General features: G+C 40.8%; 1 protein-coding gene across 5 annotated transcripts in view; it reads right to left on the bottom strand.

Moving 5' to 3' along the window:
• LOC115373323 (focal adhesion kinase 1-like) overlaps nucleotides 1–25,112 on the bottom strand; it is a 92,769-nt gene that overhangs the window by 49,058 nt on the left and 18,599 nt on the right. For all 5 annotated transcript variants that reach the window (XM_030071645.1, XM_030071646.1, XM_030071647.1 and 2 more), the window contains 9 exons: nucleotides 20,769–20,795; nucleotides 8,776–9,062; nucleotides 8,499–8,665; nucleotides 3,577–3,664; nucleotides 3,023–3,102; nucleotides 2,750–2,812; nucleotides 2,425–2,479; nucleotides 1,914–2,054; nucleotides 1,409–1,486 (listed from right to left, as the gene is read on the bottom strand). In XM_030071645.1, the coding sequence (XP_029927505.1) occupies nucleotides 1,409–1,486; nucleotides 1,914–2,054; nucleotides 2,425–2,479; nucleotides 2,750–2,812; nucleotides 3,023–3,102; nucleotides 3,577–3,664; nucleotides 8,499–8,665; nucleotides 8,776–9,018 (915 nt within the window). In that variant the 5' untranslated portion in view covers nucleotides 9,019–9,062; nucleotides 20,769–20,795. The remainder of the gene's footprint in view (nucleotides 1–1,408; nucleotides 1,487–1,913; nucleotides 2,055–2,424; nucleotides 2,480–2,749; nucleotides 2,813–3,022; nucleotides 3,103–3,576; nucleotides 3,665–8,498; nucleotides 8,666–8,775; nucleotides 9,063–20,768; nucleotides 20,796–25,112) is intronic.

Genomic DNA, 25,112 nt, shown 5'->3' with positions numbered 1-25,112 from the left:
TTATGGGTGTAACAAATATTTTTCTCAGTTTACCTGCCATTGGCAGATAAGCAAAAAAGTTCATTTTGGACCCTGGGTAAGGGATACTTCCTTCAAAACCCCAGACAAGAATCTAACCCAGATCAATATATCTACCTTTACATACAACAATGACAACAACAGTAATAATAGCCTAAACATTTGACATTGGACACAATATAGACAATCTTCTCAGCAGTGAGAACTGCCACTGTCAACTGCTGACATTTTAAGAGTCCATCTTCATCAAGATGAAATTTAACAAATTAATCCCTGCACTGTTGGTATGAGTACACAGCACTCTTTTCTTGGTTTTAAGTCTTCACCACAGCAGGCAGTCAGCACAGCAGGTCCAGGTGTGTTTTTCCCTAATCGCTTGACTGCTCAAGGATGCCGACGCCAGGTGCTCAGATTTTTAGTTTGTAAAACTCATTTTTCAGCTCAAACTCTCTACTTTAGCACAGTCTGGTTTCCGCCCATCAAATGTAAAGACATTCCCAAGCTCCACCAGTGCTGTTCCATCTCTTGCTGGTTGTTGATAAATGTAGACAGGTTGGAGATTTCTTTAATGCCCCTTTAATTTAGGAAATTTTAATACATACAATACGTAATGTGTACATGTCAGTATGAGGGGACACTGCACTCTTGGAGTCATGCAGTTTTGAAGGATGCACTGTTGAATTATGTGCCATCACTATCACAGTAAGACCTAGTGTTATGTTAGCAGGTTATGTTGTGAATGCAGAGTTTATATAGCAAGGACAGAGAAGGGCCTAAAATCAGCCTTTGAAGCACATCGCACTTGACTTGGGTAACTGAGAGCACAAGATCCACATAGCGTTGAATCAAGGTCAACTGGACTTGTTTGCAGGTTCCTGAATGTTTCACTTCTCGTCTTTGAAGCTCTTCAGTTCTGACAGACTGGTGAGTCCCAGGGATTTCTTCCCCACCAGTTTGTCAGAAGTGAAGAAGCTTCTTAGATAAGAAGTGAAACATCTTCAAGAATCTTCAAACAAGTCCTGTTGACCTCAATTCAACTATATGCAGATAACCATGACCTGGATGACAAAGAACCTCCACAGACATGAGGCCACAAGAGTTTCCCAAACTGACTGAAGGGACAGGCAAGAAGTGAACCAGCAGAGGTCAGTATTGGCAATGCCCCCTGTGTGCTTGCAATCACCTTTTCCATAGTGCTGAAAGCCAAGCTGAGGTCTGGGAATACTAGAATGGAGCAGTTATTTGTTGGTATAGATAATTTTATTAAAACGGAAGCAAACAAACAAACAAAACAATGGGGGGCGGTGGGGGGGCTTTTTGAGGCTATATGGTTACTGACAGGACAAAGTTAGGTTTTGTGAGATGAGAAGTCTTCTGTGTGATAACTCACCGTGGAGCCCTTATCAGTGAGGTAGCTGATTCCTTCCTCTGGCCCAATGGCCAACTCTACTGATATAACCCAGCTAGACTAGAGAGGGAGACAGAAAGACAGAGGAAAAAAGAGAAAATTCAAATAGATGTCAAGTTTCATTAGTTCACTCACTTTTTATCCAATGGGCATAATAACGGCAAAAAGGAAATTGCGTAAAGTCATTCAAAGGTTCATATGCATTTTTACTACATTTAAAATCAAGTGTGCTATGGGAGTAAAAAGGGTATACATCCTGTTTGTGGCCTACTAACATATTATTATAGAGACGTTAACTGTGTAACAACATATATAAAATTACCACTGTGCGTGCTCATCATTCCAAAGACCTGATGACTTGGCCAGTGAGTAAGATTATGAATCAAGCATGACTATCACTGAAAACTGCAACTGGCTTTGTCTAGCCATTTAAATAGAGAGGTTTTAAATGCAACATTCCCTCTTATGGAAGTAAGTGATGCCGTACCCCGAGAGCACATTTGAAGCACTCCTTGTCAAAGCGGTAGATAGGAGAGAGTATCTCAAAGAACTTGTGGATGCTCTGCTCATCATTGAGGTTAGCAAATTGCTTAAAGGTCTGCTGGATCTGCTTACGAAGAGTCTTTGCCTGACAGAGAGAGAGAGAGAGAGAGAGAGAGGGAACCGGTGCTGAGCAATTCAAGGTCAGGGATTTAGCTCTCTGAAAGAACATTGGTTTACAGCCAAGAAACGCATAACAGACAAGTGACAAGGCAATCTGATAGTGACAACAGCAGCATCAACTTAATTCCTGACAATTAGTTGTTCCATCAGACAGTCACCTAGAGAGTCAGCTGGTTGGTCCGTCAGTCAAGCAGCCTTTCAGCCAGCCGACTAATCCCAGCTGGGTTTTCCAAAGGCATTGCGACCATTGTGCCGTTTCAGTATTAAATTAATTTACATTTCATTCACTGATTTTCTATGAGCAAAGGTTTTCAAAGTAATCACGAGTTTCTCACCTTGAGGGAGTCCAGCAGGCTCTTGGGGAAGAACCGTCTCAAACCAACATCTTTCCTGAATGTAGTAATACAGTTACACATAATACATTCTCTTTGACTGGCTGCAAATATATCATTCATACAATTTATCCACATTGAATTTAAATCAACTGCAGGCAGCAAAGGTAGATTGTTCCAATCTAATTAGAAACAGTTACTTATTACAACGAGTAATTACCATTTTCTCATCATACTGTCATCCTTTTTAGGTTATTACCCTGTAATTTGGGAGCATAATGTTAAGTGCTACCAAAATATCAATACATGTGAAACAAATCAATCTTACTCTAGTAGTTCGTAGTTGGATTTTTTGTCCAGGGCGTTGCCTGGCATCTCTCTGAAGAACCTCCTGCAATGTACACACAGATTAAAAAGACATCAATACTGTGTAGGAACAGGATTAGCTGGTTTTAGCTAGATTTTTTTAGATCAAACATTCCAGAAAACTGATCTGAAAAAAGCACTGACATAGTGGTGAGGTTTGCTTCATTTTCAGCTATTTTTTGTGAGTGTGTGTGTGTGTGTGTGTGTGTGTGTGTGTGTGTTTGTGTGTACCCACCTGATCTCTAAACAGCCCAGTTTCAAAGCGACATCTTGATCCACCTGGTCAGCTATATGTTGCATGTAGTCACTCTTGACCTGAAGAAACACAGTGCAGCAGCACAGTCTTATTCTACCATCATTCTCAACATAATTTGCTCTAGATTAAGCTAAATGCTGTAAGTGCAAATTTGCCACATTGGACACTCAGACACAAATAGAGTGTGAACTGTGACACTTGAATACGTTTAAAAGAATAATTTTAAGGATTTTTATTTAACTGATATATGAGGGACATCAGTATATGTGACATGGGATATTTTCAAACCAATCACAGTGTGAGTGGAAGCCACTACCTTTAAACAAGAACGCCTATGGTAATGAAATGTTCAGGAACAAGATGGCCAATACAGCACAATATGAGGAAAGCCCAGCAACTGACACAGGACAAGGACATGTGGTAGAAATCGTCTCAAACAAATACACTCCCCATGCATTCATTATTTAGTGTTTAGCGCACCAGGGAGACGCCTGTCTGTCTCTTCCGATTCTATGATCCTGCGTCTGTCTCACCTGGTGATAGAGGTAGTTGAGAGAGGGTTTGTCTTCAGAGAAGTGACTGAGGTAACCTTTAGGAAGGTACCGCATCCGTAACTCATACCTGAGAATCAGAAAGACAGTATGGTAAAACAACCACACACACAAACACATACTTGCTCTCTGAGAAAACATTTAGCTTACTAAAGCCGAAAACACATGCCTACCAATGAACATATATTCATATGAAGACACATCAGCACATTTCAGCACCTTTGGTCTGGTCCAGTTTGAGATAGACACCCTTTTATTTTGCATACATCAACAAATTTAATACCATTTTTTTTTTTTTTTACAATTATTATTTTTCACTTGTTAATAAATGCTTTCAGATTCAGATCTGCGTCTCACTGAAACTCTAGAGTACACACTTAAAAGAAAAATTACACGTATTTATTTGAAGGGGAAAAAAAGCCTAAGATTTTAAATTATGAAATGTAGAAATTATGTCTACATTTCAAGCCTGAATGATGGTTTCGTCAGTCTGTCGGTTTTGCCTTGTTTTTCATTATACAGTCTCAAGGCCTGTTGGAGGCGCTTGCTTCTGGCAAGGGGAGTGGACAGAGCTGTTCCTGTCCTTGTTTAGCGATCAATTGAACCGTCTGGAGGTCTCATAGAGGTGAGATGAAGTTCTTTTCTAATGACAGAACGGTACTGGAGAGAAACTGTGGGATGCAACGATTTTCTCAAGTCAAAAACCTCTTCTCTTTTTGAATTTAAAATAAAATCCAACTCTTGAAGGGACTGAAGTGAAAGAGAGCTGAACTCAGCCTTAGGGAAACAAATTCTAGTAATTATCACTTTTTGGTTCAAATATTCTTGCACCTAAGCAGACTACTGCAAGCTCCTGATGTAGTTATATAAGGTAATACATCCATACAGAGAGCCTGGGCTCTGCTGGAAATCAATTGCTAGGGGCTACATACAGCTGCAGATTCTATCAAAATCATGTATACTTTATGTTCAAAAGTTCAAAATCATCTAAAATGTCCAAATAAATAAGTAAACAAAATAAAATAAAATATTTAGCTTGTATTTTCAGTCATGATGTTAACTATGTCTATGTTTTCATGTAATACTTCATTTCCTCCTTTAAGTGCTAAAGCTGCTGGGAATTCAATGTCTTTCTCAAAGACACTTCAGCAGGGCAGATGAGGTATCTTGCACACAATTTCATTTGAATTCGGGTCTTACAGGATAAACAATGACCTTCCTATTCACTATTGTACCCTGCTGCCCAGACTACATAGTTGTCTGACAGCAAGTTACAAAAAAGTGACACCCCTGTAAATCCATCATGCATAATGAGACACTTGAATTAATGCTCGCCAGTTAGCTGTGGCACACAAGTACCCAGATGGGCCATCAGAGTTTATAGTGACATATTATTTTATGACTGACATATTGCAATCACTACGGTGCAGAGAACTGGGTCAGAAGAATAGTGAGTTCCTAGTCGCTGTGATGCCACAGGCAGGACGTTAGATAACAAAGGAAATCAAGGCTGAGGACAAAATGAATAAAACATGTTCCACTCTATAATGAATGAACCAAAAAGAGAATGCGAGGGAGAAAACGCCATGTGCTAGAGAGAGGACAGCGAGCAGGATGAGAAAAAACAGAGAGAGAGAGAGAGAGAGAGAGAGAGAGATGTGAGAGATGAGGAGAGAGAGGGATGGAGAGAAAGATGAAAGCGAACAAGAAAAAGCTTGAGTGTATGAGACAGAGAGCGAGAGAATGCACGCAAGGGAGCGCGAAAAGAGGGAGCGTCAGTCCATCCCCTGGGCTACTTTCTCCCGTTCTAACAATAGCTTGGCAGCAGCAGCTCCTGTGGGCAAGCAGCTCAGCCTCCCTCTGAGGCAGCAGGCAACAACTAGCAGAGCTGCTCAGCTTGCTGCTGCGCGGTACAACTTAACAACTCAGTTCATTCTGAATTCATTTTTCTCTTTTCATTTTGGTTCAAGAGAATTTGAGAGTAATACACATCATCCACCCAGTGCCCGGAAAACAATAGATGGAAGGATTCTTCAACTGATTTGCCAACAATTTCAGCTGCTAGACACCAACACAGCTTAACTGTGGATTGAAAGTGGGAGTTTTGGTTAGTGGGTTTGTGGCTTAACCAAGAACTGCTTCTGCACAGGCCTATAGGACATTTATAACATGTGAATCATTGCCAAGTCAACTCTTCACCAGTTGACTTACTTAGCAACTCCTCTAATTATTCAGACTCTGCTCAAAGTAGGGCTGGACAATATAGCAATCATATTATACTGTTATTGTGATATGAAGCTAGATATAATCTGTAATTTTGAATCTTGTAATATTGTGATATGACATAAGTGTTGTCTTTCCTGGTTTAAAAGGCTGCATTACAGTAAAGGGATTAATTTTTCTGAACTTATTAGACTGTTTTAGCTGTTCTATTTTTGCCTCTACCTGCTTAGTCATCTACCTCACTAAATACTCTACTTCCATCAAAAATCTTTTGTGTTTAAATATGTAATATCAAGGTATTAAGTCAAAGAGTTTGTAAAATAAAGTAACATAAGCTAACACAAACATCCTGAAAAATCAGGTTTGGGCCATGATGAGGATTTGAAAATGTTGGTTCCCCACAGTTACCACGCTCAGATAAAGATGACTTGTTATAAATGTGTGCACCATTAGTAACACCTAAAGTGTTTAGATTCATTGTTAGAAAATTCGACAGAGGATAAGAAAATTCTATGGAGGCTGAATCAGGCAACCTGCTATGAAAAATCTGTACATATCAGGGCTGGAGGTAAAATAGAGGAGTAGTTTATTTTTTCCAGAAAATACTTCTGCAGAACACTACATTGTCCTGCAATATAACAGCCAGCTAGAAACAATGGCAAAACATTATGGAAATACATGTAGAAAAGTTCAGGTTGTAGGAAAGGTTTGTCAAGACCGACTCAAATTGCCTGTTGTTTGTTTGGTTTCCAGGGAAACAGGCTGTCCATCACTGTCATGAACCACATCACACTCTACAGACCTACAGCAATGCTAATAAATAAGAGAGCATGAATCAACTTATTTTGAACAGAAAAAAAGGGATCCAATGAAGCAGAAGATTTTACACATGCATACTTCTCTGCACAATAATATCAAGGAAAACAAAGGCAGCCATTTTAGACTTAAGACAACAGGGAATGAAAACTGATGATATGAATTAGGCTTAAGTGCTCACCATGACAATTTTCTGTTTGGCCTGTTTGTTCTCACTGCTTGGCTTGTAGTGTTATACTGCACAAAATTGCCAAACAAAGCTGTTCTTCCCAATTTATAGTCTCTTCTAATTTGTGGCATGCTAAAGCAGCTTACTAAGTAATTACCACTGCCCAATTAATCCTAGACAGTAGTATATCACAAATATTGTGCAACTTTATAATTATGAATGATGAGCACATTCCAATTAAATGTTATAATTTCAGTTCTCCTAAATGTATTGTATATAAAGTGTTTTCATTATGCTGCATTATCAGCTTGAGAAGAACAACCGTAAATAAACCTTTTGGAAAAATGTAGCACCAAGCAAGGTGGAAAGTAATTGATTGGCCCTAAATTGTTAAGGTAAACATTCCAGAGAAAATAGTCTTGTTCTATATGTAGCCCTCTGTGTGTATATTCTGTGTGCCCCGCAGCATCATTTTCTACAAACTGTAGCGGTCTGACTTGCAGCACAAACACAGCAGTTCTTCCAACACTGGAAGAGCACTGCCTCACTTCGAATGGACAGCATGAAACTGGACTCAAAATCGCAGATATCTCTAGTTGTTCATACACAAACACATCAACAGCAAATAACTTCCTCACATTTATTCCAGTTCTACTATTCATGATGCATTATGACAATTTCTCATGACCTCTTCTGAATGTGTATTTATTTTCCTTCTGCAGATCTGAACTATTGCTTCCTGTGTGTTCTTCACAGTACTTTGAATTTGTAAATATTTGTGACAGTGCTGTAACACATTATCAGTTATAGGAACCAGGGGATAAGTAAAAATCAACAAATTTCAAATTGTAATTGTGGCAGCTTTTAGCTGCAAATAGGTGTGTCACAAGACCTGATACCATGTCAAGGTTTCAAGAAACCTTATGGCACTAGTTTTTATATGGCATCAGTTGTGCCATCTTGTAACACGAGTAACTAAGCACCCGCTACCAGCACACAAGAGCATTTGAGAGCGCATAAACACACACAAAAAACAACAAAGATGATGGGTGGTGCTCCTCTAGCTCCTCCTGACCCACAAACTAACAAAAAAACTTCGGAAAGAGTAAATTACAGAAGCCACATATGGAAGTATTTTGCCTTCCAGGCAGATGAAGAAGGCAACATAGATGAGCAAAAGCCAGCGATCAAACAGTGCTTTCATATTTCCCAGATGGTGGAAGGTGGAAGGTGGAAACACATCCAACCTTGACATCCATATTCATCTGTAACTGTTATATTCCGCAAATTTATGCTTAAGTATATGGGACAGCACCTTCTCCGAGGTATTGAAATTGGTATCAAGAATTGTGGATTGTGGATGTCATTGAATACCAAAATTCTGGTATTGTGACATCCTAAAAAAAATCCCTATCATTTTTGGCCATTATAATACAAAAAAAAAAAAAAAAAAATACAATAAATAAATACAATAATAGATTCATGTGTTGGAGAAACACTGATGAAATATTTGACACTCCAATTGACATTCAGCCAAAGCAGAAGCTGTCTGGTCTGTCAAAGGATGTTTAAGCAAAATCATATGTAAACAATATTTTTCCTCTCTCTGCCTTGAAATAATCTCAACTGGATCTAGAACAAGAGAGTGAGAGAGTGATAAATGTGTGTAAAACATTCAATTAGGCTGCAGTTTTACCTCCACTCCTCCTGGGGGTGCTGCTTCTCGTACTTTTCCCGGACGTGAGACACGCCAAGGTCAGGGTGCAGCCAATGGAGCGCCTCGGAGCGCAAATGTGTCAGACGGAGGCCCAGAGAGGACACACAGCGCAATTTGTGGATCTCGGCTATCTTCTGGATGACGCCCTGTTGAAGAGAGCGGAGGAGACAGGGCAAGGATGAGGGCGGGGCTGAGAAAGGGAGGTGGTGTTTGTATAATGTGAGTGTCCATATTGTGTATTTCACCTCCCTCTTACCCTGACATCTGTAGCGTCTCCATGCCTGATATTACTAGCCCATGTGCACGGCTCGCTGTTAGTCTCGAAGTAATGGAAGATCTTGAGAACCCGGTCCATGGAGCCCGGTGGGCGCTCCAGGCCTCCAGCAGAGCCGCTGGTGCTAACACCTGTGCCGCCAGGCCCACCGGACCGGGACTTGACCCCACAACCACCTGCTGAGGAGTGGTTGAGGTTGGGTTCCAGGTAGGAAGACGACGCCATGCCTGACTTAGATGATCCTGCTGGGGCTAACTGGCTGTCATATTCTGGGGGGAAGAGACAGACACAGAGAGAGACAGGGAGAGAGAGACAGGGAGAGTCACAGTTAGAGCTGGTCTTGAAAGTAAACACCTCATATCGTCTGTCACAGACCCCCGCGGGCGACTTGGGAGTTCTTCAGTAGAACACTTGTTTTAATTTGTTTAATAATTTGAACTTTTTTTCTTTTTTTTCTTTAAAGCAGTAAGTTATGAGAGCTTAATTCAACCTGATATACCTGCATGTCGTCTCATTATTCTGACAAAGCAGCACAGTATTTCAATTTGGCTGGCAATAAAAATCTCTGTGCAGCTTCCTTAATTAGTTTTAGGCCATAGGTTTCAAACAGTGTGAATATTTTGCATGCGATTATGACTGCCTTCATTATTATTGGTGTGGTCTGTCAAAAATGAAACCTGTGTTCATGCATTTTCTCATTTCTGATTTTTTAAAATTAATAAAACAAATACTCAAATCATCTTATAGCACCGGCAGATCTGATTCAACTGAGGAAATTGTCAGCACTGCTAATCTGTCACCGTCCTCATGAGGGTTTCCAACATGCTGATTTTGTTGAAGAGCTAGCAGCAAAGAAAAACAAAGGCCAGTCAGGAAAGAAGCAAATTGGCCAGTTAGTAAACTAGTAAACATCAGCTTGCAAAACACTGACACAAGAACTTTTCAGAGGGTCTGACAGAGCTCCCCATTCGACATGAGGCAGATAAGCTTCTCAAAACAATGATTCAGACTCACCAGGATAGAGGACAGTTTCACACAGACATGATATTTCAACTTTAGGAAATATTACACTCAGCATCTCAGGCACTCTTGTCAAGCAGTCAGTTAGCCAGCCAACCAGTGTGTAAACAAACTAGTCAATCAGTCCTACCTGCAGCGAAGAGTGGAAGTGGCCAACAGGTACAAGCCACACCTGAGCCTCTCTGCAGGACATGTCTGTCATCCTCACCCTCCTGCATGGCTACTTCAACACAATCTCCTATCTCAATGCTTCTTAAAATGTGACTCGAGACCTGAAGGTGAGCTGAGGGAGGACTGGAGCGAGCTGATAATTTGTGGCAGTGCCTATAGCATGTTACCGATTTCTTAAGCCTTTTCAATCCCTTAAAATGTCAAGAAAGTTACTGAAAATACTGTAGGTTTGCTGTGTACTTCACTAAATGCAGGATGAACATCTACACAACTGCTGAAAAAGTATAACCTGATGGCCAATTCTGACTATTTGCAGTTACAAATAATGTGGTGCTTGCTCCAGGATTACTACGGGACATAATGGCTACAACAGGAGTGATAGTCACACTCTGAACGCTGAACAAATGTTGACTTTTGTAGTCTACTTGAACTACACAGGAGCAAGCACAAACATGTCCACTCTCACCAATTCTTCCCCTGTCTCTCTTTCGCTCTGCCACCTAGTCACACTCTTTTATCCATCTGACATCTCTCTCTAGGTTTGGCTTCATGATTCTCGTCCCTCATTTCTGTGTGTTCAAACACATTCTCCATGGCTTCCTGTGTCCTATCGTCACTTCCTGGATGTCCCAGCATGCCCCGGTGAGTCATCATCACCATGGTAACTTTTTCAGCTGACTGTGAATGCCTGAATGGTTGTCATTTGGTGACTAACAACACTGACGAAAAGTAAAATATTGTCTTTTTTTCTTTTACAGTAGCCATATTAACAGTGTGCTGTTTGTTAAGACTTCTCCAATTCACCGAGCAATAGGGAGGCAATAAATCCAATGTACAAATTCATTATCAATAGGCGATCAGTCATTATTGCTGTATAAAAGTCACTTCATGTAATGTCATTTCAGTATTCTATTTGTCTGTGGTTTTACAGTAAAATCATCACTGCAGCTAAAATCACATCACAGAGTTCAGCACTGACAAGACTCTTCTGTATTGTGTTGAGGTCACAGCTGGTTCACTTCATATGGAGCGACTCAGAGAGAAAGAGAAAGGCAAGGTCTGGTTCAGCACTTTTAACATCTTGACCTCCAGTTGGCTCCTCAAAGACAATAAGCCAGTGAAACACTTGCCAGTGTGAGTGTGTGCGTGTGTGTGTGTACACAGATGCTGCCACATAAGAGTACAGTAGGAAATTATGTATCTCATAACCCGATTCAGCATTCTCTTGCAAGAACTTACCATAACAGTAGCTTTGTGTCTGTGTGTGTACATTTTTTACATTCTGTCTATGAAGAGGTAATGTATGAATTGTATCCTTTTGTCTATGTGTGTATGAGTGTATGCAGAATCCTAAATTAACTTTTTGGCCAATAAACAGCATAAATATAATTGTGACTTATTGTTACAGGTCAGAATAATTAATTAATTTCAATGCCATTTTCACATATACAATTAATTTATAATATAATAACGAAACAAAGGCAGACTTGGAGTTCTACATTTTAAACTTGCATACTCAATCAGTTATTCGATGGATCTATTTGTCTGCATCACAAACATATGAAACTTTAAGCTAGTTAACCATTCACGCAGCAGAAAACTAAATTGAGCCACTACCACTCTGTGTAGAGCAGTACAACAGCAGTCAATCAGGAGTCTAACCAATCCATAGTCAATGTTCTGATTTCATTGTGTCGTGATCAGAGAAAGTGAGAAAAGTGATCTGAGAAAAGCCAAAGACCAAAGACGAGAACTGAGGCAGTCAAATGTTATCATGTTAAAAAGTTACTAGTGCAGTGTGTGCTGTGTGTGTTTTTCTGTGAGATACTATAGTAAGCAAAAGAAATTTGGTCTAATTTCCACTGAAACCTGCTGCATTGGCTAAAAGTAAACAGACTGGTGTTGACTCCAACCAATAACCGTCCATACAGCCTATAGTCCACTGGCTTCCAAACACTGGCTCAGCCCCAAAAGGTAAGCTGCAGTAGGATTAAAACAGGTCAACTATTCTGGGAAAAATGGGGAAAATTCCAAAACACTGTGTACATTATGAGAAAAAAGGCACTTTTGTCACAAGGGTTGTACCTATTTCTGAAAATGTTGCAATCCACAATACAAAAGGGTATATTAAAAACAAACAAAAAAATGGTTTTGTCATAGTACAGGTTATGTTTATCATAGCATTCCTAGGACCATGCAAGAGACATAGCAGCATGCAGACCAGTATGTTATTAAACAAAATAACGGGTTAGATTTTGTTAGAGAAGCTTAGACTTCAACCCAAAACTAAGCCCAAAGAGACAAAAACAGAGAAACACCATGTCTGCACTGAAAACAATGGAGACAGTGACATTTGGTACGCCTCTGTCCAGCCATGACCACAGTCACAGGCTTGATACACCCTCAAGGCCATAATCCAACAGATTACTGCGGATCAGATTATATCTGTCCCTCCATGTGAGCATTACTGTTATAAACCCATTAAAAAGATACCACCATGGCTATGATACTTCAGCATTATGAGGTAGCTTGTCACGGTGCTTAAATCTGACAGTATTCCTTATCTTATTATATCTTACTCTTATTATAATTCTACAGTATTAGTTAACCATTAATATAACTACTGACCTTCCCTCCATCTGTCGCTGTTATTACTATAATCTCACTGAAATCCACTTAATCACTAAGACTAGTATACTAGTGCTTTGTTTGAGCCTACACCTTCAACCTGATAGTAGATGTTGTACCCTGGAGAGGAGTGAGATTATCACATGACCATGTGTATTTTTGGAATGCAGCCTCCACACCATTCACATTCCAAGGGACACGAGCAGCACAATATTAACACTATAGCTGGCATTGTTCCCACTTTGCCTTAACAACGGGCTGAATCTTTGTTTACCTGGACTGAGCTCTTTTTCTCATGACTGCACTAAGACTTGACACACTGTAATAGCATTTGATTCATACGACAGTTTTTCATCATGTTCTTTCTGTTGCTGTTTTAGTGTCATGTTCTGGTGGTGATGGGTTTCATGTGTGTTTACTGGGTGACAGCATATGCCAGGTCTTGTGTGTTTCTACCGAACCAGTCAGCACATAAGCTCAGTACCAATAGGCAACAGGATGTTTAAGTCTTCAGGCTTAACAGCTGCTACTGTAAGACCTACAGTAGCACTGCATAGCACTGCAGCACAACATGTTACACAAGTGTTTATGTGCATACACATATTTCAGTTTGCATTGGGTAAACACTGTAATTGGGAAATGGCTCAGGTAAACAATTTGACTAAATTATTTTATCTCAATTAAGACCATATTTAGTGTTAATGCTGTGGTGCATAGAATACTGAGAAATGCCCTTTAAACACCACTTGCTGTGTGATCCTGCCCAGAATTTTAACAAGTTGTCGTGCTTCCCCATCATACCTTGAGTTGTTTTTACTGCTATGATCTTTGTTCACAGGCAACATTTGTGTGTCGAGTCTCGAGGGGGCCCATGAAAAAAAAAAAAATGCATTGAGGCTATTATTTTAACTGCAACTAGTTTTTAAATAGAGGTAATTGCACCAGAGGAGTGATAAGGTACTCACAAGCTACAGTCAGCCATCTGCTGCTATTCGCTCACTCAGTAATCAGATTAGAAACCGAGCACACAAATGCTGCAACACAATACCAGATGCAATACTGACATTGAACCACCCACACATAACTAACAACACACCCCCACATGGCTAATTCCACAACAATTCTACACCATACATTCCCACCTAACTACTACATACAGTATAGCTTAATAAAATCCTATTACAGATGTAGACATACCTACACTTGCCTTGGGACACACATACAGCTATTCTGTACTGTAAATACTGTTAAATCATAACAACTACATAGAGTACCATTACATCAATGTGTTTCAGTGCTGCTGAGTAATATTTACAGAAAGTAGTTGTTTTTTTCAGTTGAATAAAATGCTCCAGATTGGCATTTAAACAAATAGATTCTTTCTGGGGCAGCACAACAGTGTTGCGGCTGTGTAGCAAGCTTGTAAAGAGGGAAATCTATAACTGCAACCTCTGTGGACAACGATCATCACAGCTCAAATAAAGCACATTCCAGTAGGGACGTGTCAGGCGTAGATTCATATGGTCCCTAAATCACAAAGCTATGCTCCAAATCCCTATAATGTGGGTTAGGCTGAAGAAAATACCATGTGGTAACAGGTTAAATAGCTTTAATATCCTAAGTTGTTTTTGCTCGATTGCCTCTGATACAAAGTTGGAAAGAGGTGATGTTTTCCCGCCTGCCTGTTTGTCTGTAAATGGATTTAGCTAAAATCTGGAGAGCAGATAGACCTTAGTCCAAGAATAAGTTGATTCTATTTTGGTGGTGATCCAGATCTGGGATTTTCACCTTTAGACAAACTTATTTCAGAGCCATAACTATCGGCCCAACATCTGAGACTTTCACATGTGCAGCTACACAGTACTGTATTCATTTATTAGTGAAAAAGAAAATGAAAATGTGACAGAGTTAACCAAAAATGCAGATTTTTTACCTACAGTCCCTGGCCAGAATGTTAAAAGGTGGTCCCTGCAAAACAATTTAAACGTCAAAGAGTTCATGTGATGTGTTGTTTAAAATTCACACCCCCAACACAGACAATGAACAAGCATCAACTGTTAAGAGGTCTGTGGTTGTGAAAGTTGTAGATCTGTGTATTGTTGGTGGAGCTTTGCCTTCTCTCTAGTGTCTTCTAGTTACATTAGTGAATAGCTTGCAAAATCAGATTTGGGGCAATACAAAAAAAAAAAAAAACATTCAAAAACATGGATCATTAATAATAATACAAGCTTGACAATTAGTGCAATGCGTAGCATTGCAGAGAGGAGTATCTCACACTGCATACAACTGCACCAATTCTTGCCTTAAACTCCTAAAACCATAACACACACACACACACACACACACACACACACACACACACAAAGAGAAGAAGAAATCAAATCAACTAGGCCATGCAGGCAGCCAGCAGGGGAGCAGGCTACTGAGCCAACCCCACCACCCCCCCTCTCAATGGGGTTCCGCTGGCTGACAGTCAGCCTGTTAAAGCACAGAGGACTGGAGCTTCAGTCTCTCCCGTAGCGGCAGCAGAAGGCCGTCTATCTCCTTTAACTGGTATCTGGGTTACTGGGGTTAGTACAAGCCTGGGGGAGCCTACACCTCTCTCTCACTTTTTCAACATCCTTTCTTCTTCTCCTCATCCACTCTCTCCTCACATTCACCCCCCTTCTCTCATAGCCCTGCATCTGTCTTGTTCCTCATGTGACCTTCTTAATTTATCTTCTCCACCCCCCACTCCTCTTCATCTTCTCCCATCACTCCTCTCCTGCACGGACAGACCTTTTGGTTCATCTTTACATCTCCATTTGATCCTCCACTTCCATCGACCTACCTCCCTTTCTTCCTCCATCTCATCTTTCTCTCATCCTGGTCAAGTGTGTGTGTGTGTGTGTGTGTGTGTGTGTGTACATGTGTATGTGCGCACGAGCATTCAATGGTGGTCTAAATGCTGCTTCTGTATGGCTGAATAAATTAAAAAAGGAGATAAATATAGGTTTGTGTGTATGTGTGCGTGTGTTCTACACTGTTCCAGTGACATCAGAGCTACCTGGCCTACTTAAACCCACCATCTCCCCCAACAGATTCGCTAACCAATCAAAGCATACCAGTTTGCTAAAGACACACCACCCAATTACAGCTCAGCATGACTATAAATGAACTGAAAGCAGTTCAGTATCAGTCTGATGTATGTTGTGTGATGTAGTGTGGCTCACAGTAACAATAGACACAAGACACAACAACCATCAAGTCCATCTTGGTGAATCTGAAAATGTACAAGAATATGAGAGTTGAGTAAAGTAGATGCTTAAGATCCATAAACAGTCATAGAGCAATATGAATAAGAAAGAGAACTCTCCTTTACTGCAGACAATACTATTTTGATTCCACTTACAAACACACAAAACAGCCATGGACCAACCTATAAAACCTGGTGTTTTATCTTCCAATCCATCTTCCAAAGAAAAACCACAAAAGATTTGAACCTCAACATATTATGCAAAACAGTTCTGCACATACACAAGACTCCTGAATTAATGATATCATTTCAAAAATGTGTCCTAAAGCATAATGCATAGTCTCAGATATTCAAAACCCAATACAGTACCTGTGTAAGCCCAATCTGCCTGCTGATGTAACCACCAAACACTGTGTGCTGGTGAAACTGTTACACTCTAAACCCTTCCAAAAGCTAGGAGTGAGAAAAGAACAAATCACCATGCCTACTGTCTGATTTAGGTTCCACAGTAATAAATTCAACTAATCCAAAACTGTTTTTGGTAGTGGTATTGTGAACAGGTACTTTGCAGCATATCATGAGTAAGTACCCAAGTATATATTTCATTGTGAATAATTTGACCCAGGTGCAGATATTTGAAATGTGCATGAAGGAAAAGCTTACATTGACAAACTAGTACCACTTAGTTGTGAATCAAATACACTGCTGATAACAAGAGTGCATGTAAGTACATACTGTATGTGCTATGTTTCTGGAATTAAATTTGTAAGTATCTGGTACATACTTGGCAGGGGGTGCTGTGCGTAGATGCAGGCCCCCTTGCTCCAGCAGAGCGGGATACAGCCGCTGTTCTCCATTTGTTCCGCAGGGAAATCTGTTCCAGGCCTGGCCGCAGGGCCCAGACACCACTGCTGGGCTCAGACAACAGCATAGAGCCAAGGGCTAAGACCTGCTAGCCCAGCCACTAACCTGGCTTATATCACAATTCAGGAAAAAAAAATGGTGCATCAATTGGCTCAACGAATGAAAGAGAACTAGAGAGATACAAATGCATTCATAAAAAGGTCATTCAGCTGCGACCTGCTACGCTGGCAACGGGGCTGTCTTTCAGTTCAGGGGTGAAAACCTCTGGTGTGCAAAATTTAGCCACCCCATGATATACATCAGAAGGTAATACAATGCAAAAAGATAAAAAAAAAAAAAAATACAACCACATTTAGTGTCCCAGGATGGTAAGTTAATCCGCCACAGCAACGGCCAAGTGAGAGCCCTGGACTGGAAAGAGGAAGCAGAATATCCTTTGCACTGTCAAATCTGGTGACACAGCAAGTTCACCCACAGGAGGTAGAAAATGTACCAGTCTGTTGTCTCTCCTCAGGTCTCACTGGCAGCAGGAGCCGAGCCACAGCACTGCTCCCCAGCCACACCGGCCCATCATCAGCTTCCAAGCTCAGTTGGTTGTGGGTGTCAAAATGATGTGATTTTACCTTTAAATAATAGTGACATGCATTTTTGACTTAGCTCCCAACAGCCATGCTAGCTTGATATGTATAATTTACCATTTTTGAGTTTAACTTGATCTGACGTACAGACCTTCTTTTAAGAAAAGACAAAAAGATCTGATACTAAAACCATTAAAAGACCCTGTCTGGTGCAGAAGCCCAAGCCACTGAACATGGCACTGATAACAAGGCTTCAAAGGCTGCCACTCACTTCTCCCAAGGCTTGCTGAAACATCATTTTATGTCAAGGCTTCAGGAAGTAGCTTTAAGTCTAAGTCCTCATAATCAATCCTCAATGCCTTGATCCTAGAGCCCGGCAGGAAACCTTTTTCAACTTCTCTTCCTACATCCCACCTCAAGGGAGGTCAGAGCACAGGGTCATTTACAGGAAAGCACCAAGTCTTGCTCAGGATACTTCAGCAGGGCGGATACACACAAGAGCTTGAACCAGCTCCTTTAGTTGGAGGGGGACTGCTCCATCCGCAAGGCCAGCCGCTGCCCAGAAAATCCTCACATAGCATCAATTTTAGGTCCTCAGCCAGGAGCGGTTATCCAATTAATCAATTCTTGATGTGAAATTCAAAGAAACCAAGGACTGAAAGATTACGGCAAAAGACAATTGGCTTGCAGCTACAAATCAAAAGTCACAGGGTCCAGCGATCAATATCCAATAGCCATGTTACAGAGCAACAAAGACGGCTCTCGGTGGCAAAGTTTAGAGTCCGCACAAATAAGTCAATTGGCAAAGACTGAAATCCAGGAAAGGTAGTAGTTCCGTTGTGTAATTCCACAATTTTGTTCCAAAAAAACAAAAAAACAAAAAAACAAAAAAAACAAAACAAGGGACGAGAGAAAGAAGAAAAAGATTCTAGCATCAGGGAAGAAAGAGATGAGAATGGAGGACAACAAGAAGCGTAGAGAAATGGAGCATAGTGAGGCAGAGAGATAGACGGGGAGCGACTGAAGTACGAGGGAAGGCAAACAGAGAGAAAATAAGGAGGGAAGGACAAAGAGGCGAAAGGGGTGAGCAAAGGAGGAGAGATGAATGAGAGCGAGCGAGTGAGGGATGGAGAATGGAAGGAAGAAAGATGAGAAGAAACAGATGAAAAGAGAGAGGCTGAGGGATGAGGAGAGAGAGAGAGAGAAAGAGGAGAGACCCAAGGGAGAAGCTGAGCCTCACATCCTTCGGAGCTTTCCCACAATGCTCTCTGCCTGCAGGAGCTAACCAGGTCAAAGCAGGTGAGAGAGAGAGGGAGAGAGAGAGAGACAAATGAATAGTGATGCAAAGAAAGAAAGAAGAAAAGACAAGTCGGAGTAACAACAAAAGAGGAAAAAAGGATGCTGCAGGAGTGAGCGGGAAAAAATGATGCAGTAATTCCGTTTGGCCGTCAGTCAGCTGTGTGCCGGTCTATCTGGCTTCTGAAGGTTTTCTTCTGTTGTAGCCGAAAAGCATCAGATCACAAGAGCCACCCCTCATGCTCATTTCACAATCATACACAAACACTGCCGCAGTCACACATACACACACACTATACCCAACGCAATCGTTTAGCAGTCCAAATGAGTGTGACAAATAGGCTGTAGAGTGAGAGTGCGTGCATAATCAAGAGAGCGACTGCATATGCTAGAAAGCGCGCGCGTGTGTGTGTGAGTGTGTGTGTGTGACAGAGAGAGAGCGAGAGCAAAAGAGCAGCATCGTCTATGTGTGAGCAAGTAGAAATGTGAAATGTGTATGTGAGAAAGTACGAGAGTGTGTGAGTCAGTGTCACCGAGGGAAGGAGTGTGTGTGCGAGACGCTCAATGTGTATGTGTGTATGCGTGAGCCAAGTGTTTCTCCTCTGCTGTGTTTTCAGTATAGAGGCTTCTGTGACCGTGCTGCGAAAAACCTGCTCAGCTCACTAACAAGCAGAGGGAGGGAGGGGAGGACGTGTGTGTGTGTGTGTGTGTGTGTGTGTGTGTGTGTGTGTGTAAGACGGAGAGGCAGAGAAAGACAGAGGAGGAGAGAGAGAGATGTAACTGAGTCTTGATGCAGCAGAGATTTAGAGAGCGGATTGGACAATTCTTATTAAGACAATGCTCTTATTTAGCTCTCTAACTTTATTTAACACACACACAAACACACGGATCACAACTCAACCCCTCAGCAAACAAATTCCAACCCCCACCGCCACTTACAACACTTATTTCCCTTCTCCTCCTCCTCTCTTGCTCTCTCTCACTCTCTCTCTCTCGCTTTCTCTCTCGCTCTCTGCCACAGTGGGTCTCTGCTGCCCTCTGTCCTCACTCTGTTTTCTCTCCCCCTCTTCCTCTCTGAACATATTTCACCTGCTGGAGAACACCAGTCCCTAAATGTGCAGCTTAGCACTGAGGCTACAATGCCACTAATGTGTCAAAGCAGAAGTTAAGGCATGTAGGATGTAGGTTTCCATGAGGACTGAGGGCACAATAATGACAAATAAATATGATTATTCTGATGAATACTGCAGCAGTAATATAAACTTCTGCATAGTACACATTGATATTTCAGTATTTTAAATTTATAGGTTGTTTCTTAGTATTTGCTGTGTTTGAGTACAATGACATATTTCTTAATACACCATACAATTTAATTAATAGACTGGAAAATGGCCTCAGCGCCATAATACTCTTGAGGAGTCAATTTTCATAGTCAAGTTCATATTCCAATTTTATTTAGAAACAAGTCTGCTCTGTTTTCAGCACTTCACCATCATTTTAAACTGCTGTGACATACATTGTGTCTCCAACTGTAATTCCTCTCTAGCAGAGCTGCAGCAGCTGGATGTTATCCTCAGAATGAGCTGTGACTCCCATCAGCAGCAGTGATGCTATCTGCAGGGCTGTTGTTGGCCATAGATGGACAGAGTTTGGCCAGCCTGCACTCTGGCTGCCATAAGATCTGCCAATTAGTAACTTGGCAAGAAAATGAAAGTTATGCTGGTGCCCTTCTGCAGAATTACTAATTCATGGCTAAAAACACCAAATGCTCAACATTATAGAGATATGCTGGCAGAGGACCAACAGGTACCTGGCAGTAATTAGAATGGCTGCCAAAACTGTAACAGACAAACAAATGTCTATTTATACTTCTGAATGTATTTAGGTCTATCTCTCGTTCCATGCCAAGATATGGCAGGTATGGCCAGGTATGATTGTCAAGAGCAAATAATAAGATAATAAATTCAAATGAAATTTATAGTGCATCCTTGAGATGAAAATTTGCATGCACATCAAGAACAATGAACCGGAAAAAAACAAATGTTCTCCATACAGCCACCATATTTAAATGCTGACATTCCACCACTGGTGGACAGCTGACCCAACACACACCTTTAATAAGATTTATTCATTGGACCTCTTGCTAAACTAAGGGAAAGACATGTTTTAAAAATGTTACTCACCAGCATAGTATGATATTCTGGAAATATCTGGAAGAAAAAAGAGAGAGAAGGAAAGAGTAAAAACAAGATTTTACTATGGTACATTGATGCATATAACACAGTACTACAGTGAATTATTCACAGTCCGTCAGCACCTTTATGTTATGGATCAAGTCATGGCATCAAAGGGTTCCAGATAATATGAAGTACGATGAGGAACTGGAGTGCTGAGTGCTTGTGGGATTGTTCTGTGATCAAAACTAAAACTCTGGCTGCACTGCGCAGCTTCCAGATTTATGTTGTATGATTCTCTGTCAGCAAGGCTGGTAAGAGAAAAAAATTTAACTCTTTTTGTGCTTAATTGTTCATGCACACAACACAGAGAAACATGGAAGAGGGAGAGGGAGAAAAGCAAAGAGAAGCATGGAAAGAGTGAGAGGAAGAAAGGCAGATAATAACCAGAAGGACTTGAAGGCAGGAGGCAAGCAGAAGGGGGCTGGTAGAAATGTTGCCTTTGACAGACAGAGGGCTAAGCTTTAGTGAAGAAATAATGGATCAACAGTATCTTGCTGAATACCCTATTAGAAAATATCTGGAGCTATTGGGGTCAGTTCTGCAAATTACCAACATCAAAGTGTGTAGAACTGCATCAGTTCACTAATGACTTACTTCAGAGAACTCCATTTCTTTTTGTTGCTGAGAAATATTAGCAGCCAGAATTGTCTGTTGCATGGTAACACTAAAAAAGAAATCCCTGACACTATAGAAGCCCCACTCAGATAGAAAGACTCAGCAGAGCAGACATGAGGTCAACTCCATTAATTGAGAAACTTCTTTCTACTGACTGACGAGAAGTTCCACAGGAAAGAGGATCTGAGATTGGGTGGGTCGGTTTTATTATTTCAGTTTGGAAGATTGATACGGTTCTTTGGCAATGCCTCTTGGACGTTGTCATCTATAAGTAGCATCAGCCATACCAATTTTAGGATGCCTGCAAGTTTCGCCAATAATAAATCTAACAATGTTGAAAACATCTTAACCCCCACATTAGAAGAAAAATATGAGACCAGGATGATCAAAATTCTTATTTTTCTTTTTTTTTTTCTTTTAAGACCAAATATATAATTTCAGTCGGCAATCAGATTGGTGACCAGTTGATCACACTTAAAAAAAAAAAAAAAAAAAAAGAAAACTGAATCAACCCCAGAAATCTGATGGGTTCATCACAAATTTTTATGTAAAAATCGAATTATCAATAGAGGACGATTGACACCTTGACTTTAAGTAACTGAATTCAAGGCACTTTAAGACTTTGTTAGGACCTACAAATAAGATGAATTTATAGTCTGCTGCTGTTGCGAGCACAACAAATTAACAATTTCGCTCATGGTAGAAGAACGCAGCTAAATTTGGCGTTACTCACTTTTGAGAAATAAAACGTCACAGCAAGCCACTGCTTCAGACCCCTACGCCTGTTTTACATTTTGTTTGTCCGCTGCTCTTATTTTCACTTTGGCACTTTGGAGGGAAAAGGATTCGGCAGCAGCCAAAACCTGTGCATGGGGGACAAACCCTGAATGTTTATTTACCAGGGAATGATAATAACATAGTGAAAGAACATCAGCTGTTTGCAGGGGATACAGTGAGCAGGGATGGAGCAGCGGAGTGTTGATTCTGACTGACTCTGCTGTAGTTACTATTTCCCTGTTCCTCTATCTGATTGTCAAACATCTGCACTTTCAGATGGTATTAAGAGAACATTTGAGTGAAATGGGAACAGCCAAAAACCACCTCTTTGTGTGTGTGTGTGTGTGTGTGTGTGTGTGTGTGATCCTGTCAACTGTGTGATTACATTCACTGCTTAGGATATCTTACTCAGCTGACACACAAATCAAAGAAGGGTTTTAACACTTGGCAGAACCAACTGTCCCATCACACTGATTACAATCCCTGGTGTACCAGACTGACAGGAGTCAATCTCTGAATCACACTGAGCACATCTGGGAGGAAGTGGGGGGCATTTTAACGTGGGCTGTATGCCAGTCAGCTGGTAAAAGGCAGGAATCATGACTCAGAATATCAATACTCTGTCATGCTGTAATAACTTGAACCGTTATTCTCACTGACCTTTAAAAATCTGTCTCCCAGTCTCTCTCTCCTGACATCCTGTACTATAAAGTCACACAAAAATGAGCAATATATGTGTGTCGAAATTCGAAATATACGCTGACACCCGTTAACTCAGTCATGGAGCGGGTCTGTGGTGCTAATATGGCTGCCACACTGTCTTATAGGCCAAGACTACATGAAGACAACTGTGTAGGTTATTAGGTTATAATTTAGGTTATTACTTTGACTTGAATATGTCACTTGATCGGATTCACTTCTGCTGAGAGTGTGTTCTGCCAATTCACATAATTTCCTCTAATCACATAATCCAATTTGTTCCTGGCAGCATTTTGTCTAAAACCAGTTGGCTTCAAGCAGCACTACTCTCTCTCTCTCTCTCTCTCTCTCACTCTCTGACTCTGCCTAATTTACACAAAGACAGAAACGTCAAATTTAAGGCACTGACACATGGGGCAATTTTTGTGCAAGACTGGTAACAGCTCCAACAGAAAGACACTATGAATGTCACCGGGTAAAGAAGCTGCTCAAATGTTACTTGTGATTAAAAGTATAGAAGCTCATCACTTCACACAGCTATTCTGTTACTTACATGGACCTTTGCACATTTGGTTTCAACACACCTCTAGCTAGAGCGATATCATCATTAGAAATGAGTGGCTTTAAATCTAACCACCGGTGGAACATCAACTAGAGCTGTTTGATACATTTTTCACTTGTGTAAACAGTCCTCAGAGCTCCCTCCTACTCAATCCCTTTTGTCCTCTCATGCTCTCAGCCTTTTCTTTCACTCTCCCACTCAGAGCAGAAAACTGTTGCCTCTGGCTGTGAATCACAGAAGCTCTGCTACAGCTGACACTATGCTAATAGAATTGCACAACTTCTCTCTGACACCAACATAACAGTCTTCTGGACTGATCAGCTTCTCACACTGGAACAAAACAGAACAGGGTGAAGCAGAAAAGAAAAGAACAGAGCAGAGGAGAGTGTAAATGAGGGGAATAGAGCTATCATGATAGTAGCAGCCAGAGTATTAATGAAGTAGCTGTCCTGTCAGTGGCAGCTATTTATGAGAGTGGAGCTGTAGTGATGTGAGTACTGCAGAGGGAGAGAGGGGAAGGCAGCGGAAGGTCCACTTAATACTGGGAAAAAAATAAAAATGCTGCTTTCACCCCTGGTCCTTAAAGAAGAGAGGAAGTCAATTTTTCAATTGTCTGCTCTCAACAACTATTTAAATAGACTTTTCCGAACGAAATGATGAAGGAATTATTCATGATTGTCCAACTGGTAGAAAATGGGGCTGTTCTGTTAGTTTACTGCACTTCTTTCAACAAAGATCACTTTAACCATCATTTATATTTGCACTTTCTATCAAACCCAATTAACTTTTCCAGTTAGGGAGCAGAGGAGTCGCTGAGCAGCACTTTGAAGCCACTTCAGTTCTACTTTATCAATTTATTTTTATGTTTTCTAGAAAGACAAGCATTTACTGTACATTTACTGTACTCTGCGGTCGCTAAGAGGCCAGTTGAAATGTGCATGACTGAAATGCCTGTGCTACTAACCCTCACAGGCCAGCTACAGAGGCCCAGGAGTGGCTGTCCTGCAGGGAAACAAATATATTTTGGGACTAGTAGGTTATATGTACACAATACATAAAACATGCATTCAAGCTGCATAAACTGTGTGGCAGTGGGTATAAAACCTATTCACATAATAAAGTAATATACTGAGCCACAGCAACCATGCCAACCCCCTTCTCTGAGATATAGTGTTGGACAGTTACAAACCATTTCTTAAGTCCGTAACATGCCATAAGTCAGCTTGTTGAGGATAGTGCAGTCCATCACAATAGCTTTGTTTGTTTCTTACTAGGAATTATGCCTTGCATCACAAACAGTCAGTAGGCAATGGTATAAAACTTGAGGCATGTATCATATCAAAGACTTGATTCAACTAAAAAGTAGTATGAAACATAATATTAATTAAATGGAATAAATAAAGACAACTGTGTAAATCAAAAAAGTGGCACAGGTTAATTGGGTCGCAAAAATGATGACATCATGCTTAACGGATTACCACAGCACTTACAATGAATACATTCAATAAATATCCTCTCACCTTGACTAATATCTGACAGATCAAAATAATTTTACTTCTACATGATTAAAGCCCTAATATATATGAACACACATATGAAGTCACTGCTTTGTCTTTATCTTCCACAGATACCAGCAG

Source organism: Myripristis murdjan, chromosome 16, assembly GCF_902150065.1.
Source record: "Myripristis murdjan chromosome 16, fMyrMur1.1, whole genome shotgun sequence".
In the NCBI taxonomy this organism is placed as follows: Eukaryota; Metazoa; Chordata; class Actinopteri; order Holocentriformes; family Holocentridae; genus Myripristis; species Myripristis murdjan.
This window is presented reverse-complemented; position numbering and strand designations above follow the sequence as displayed.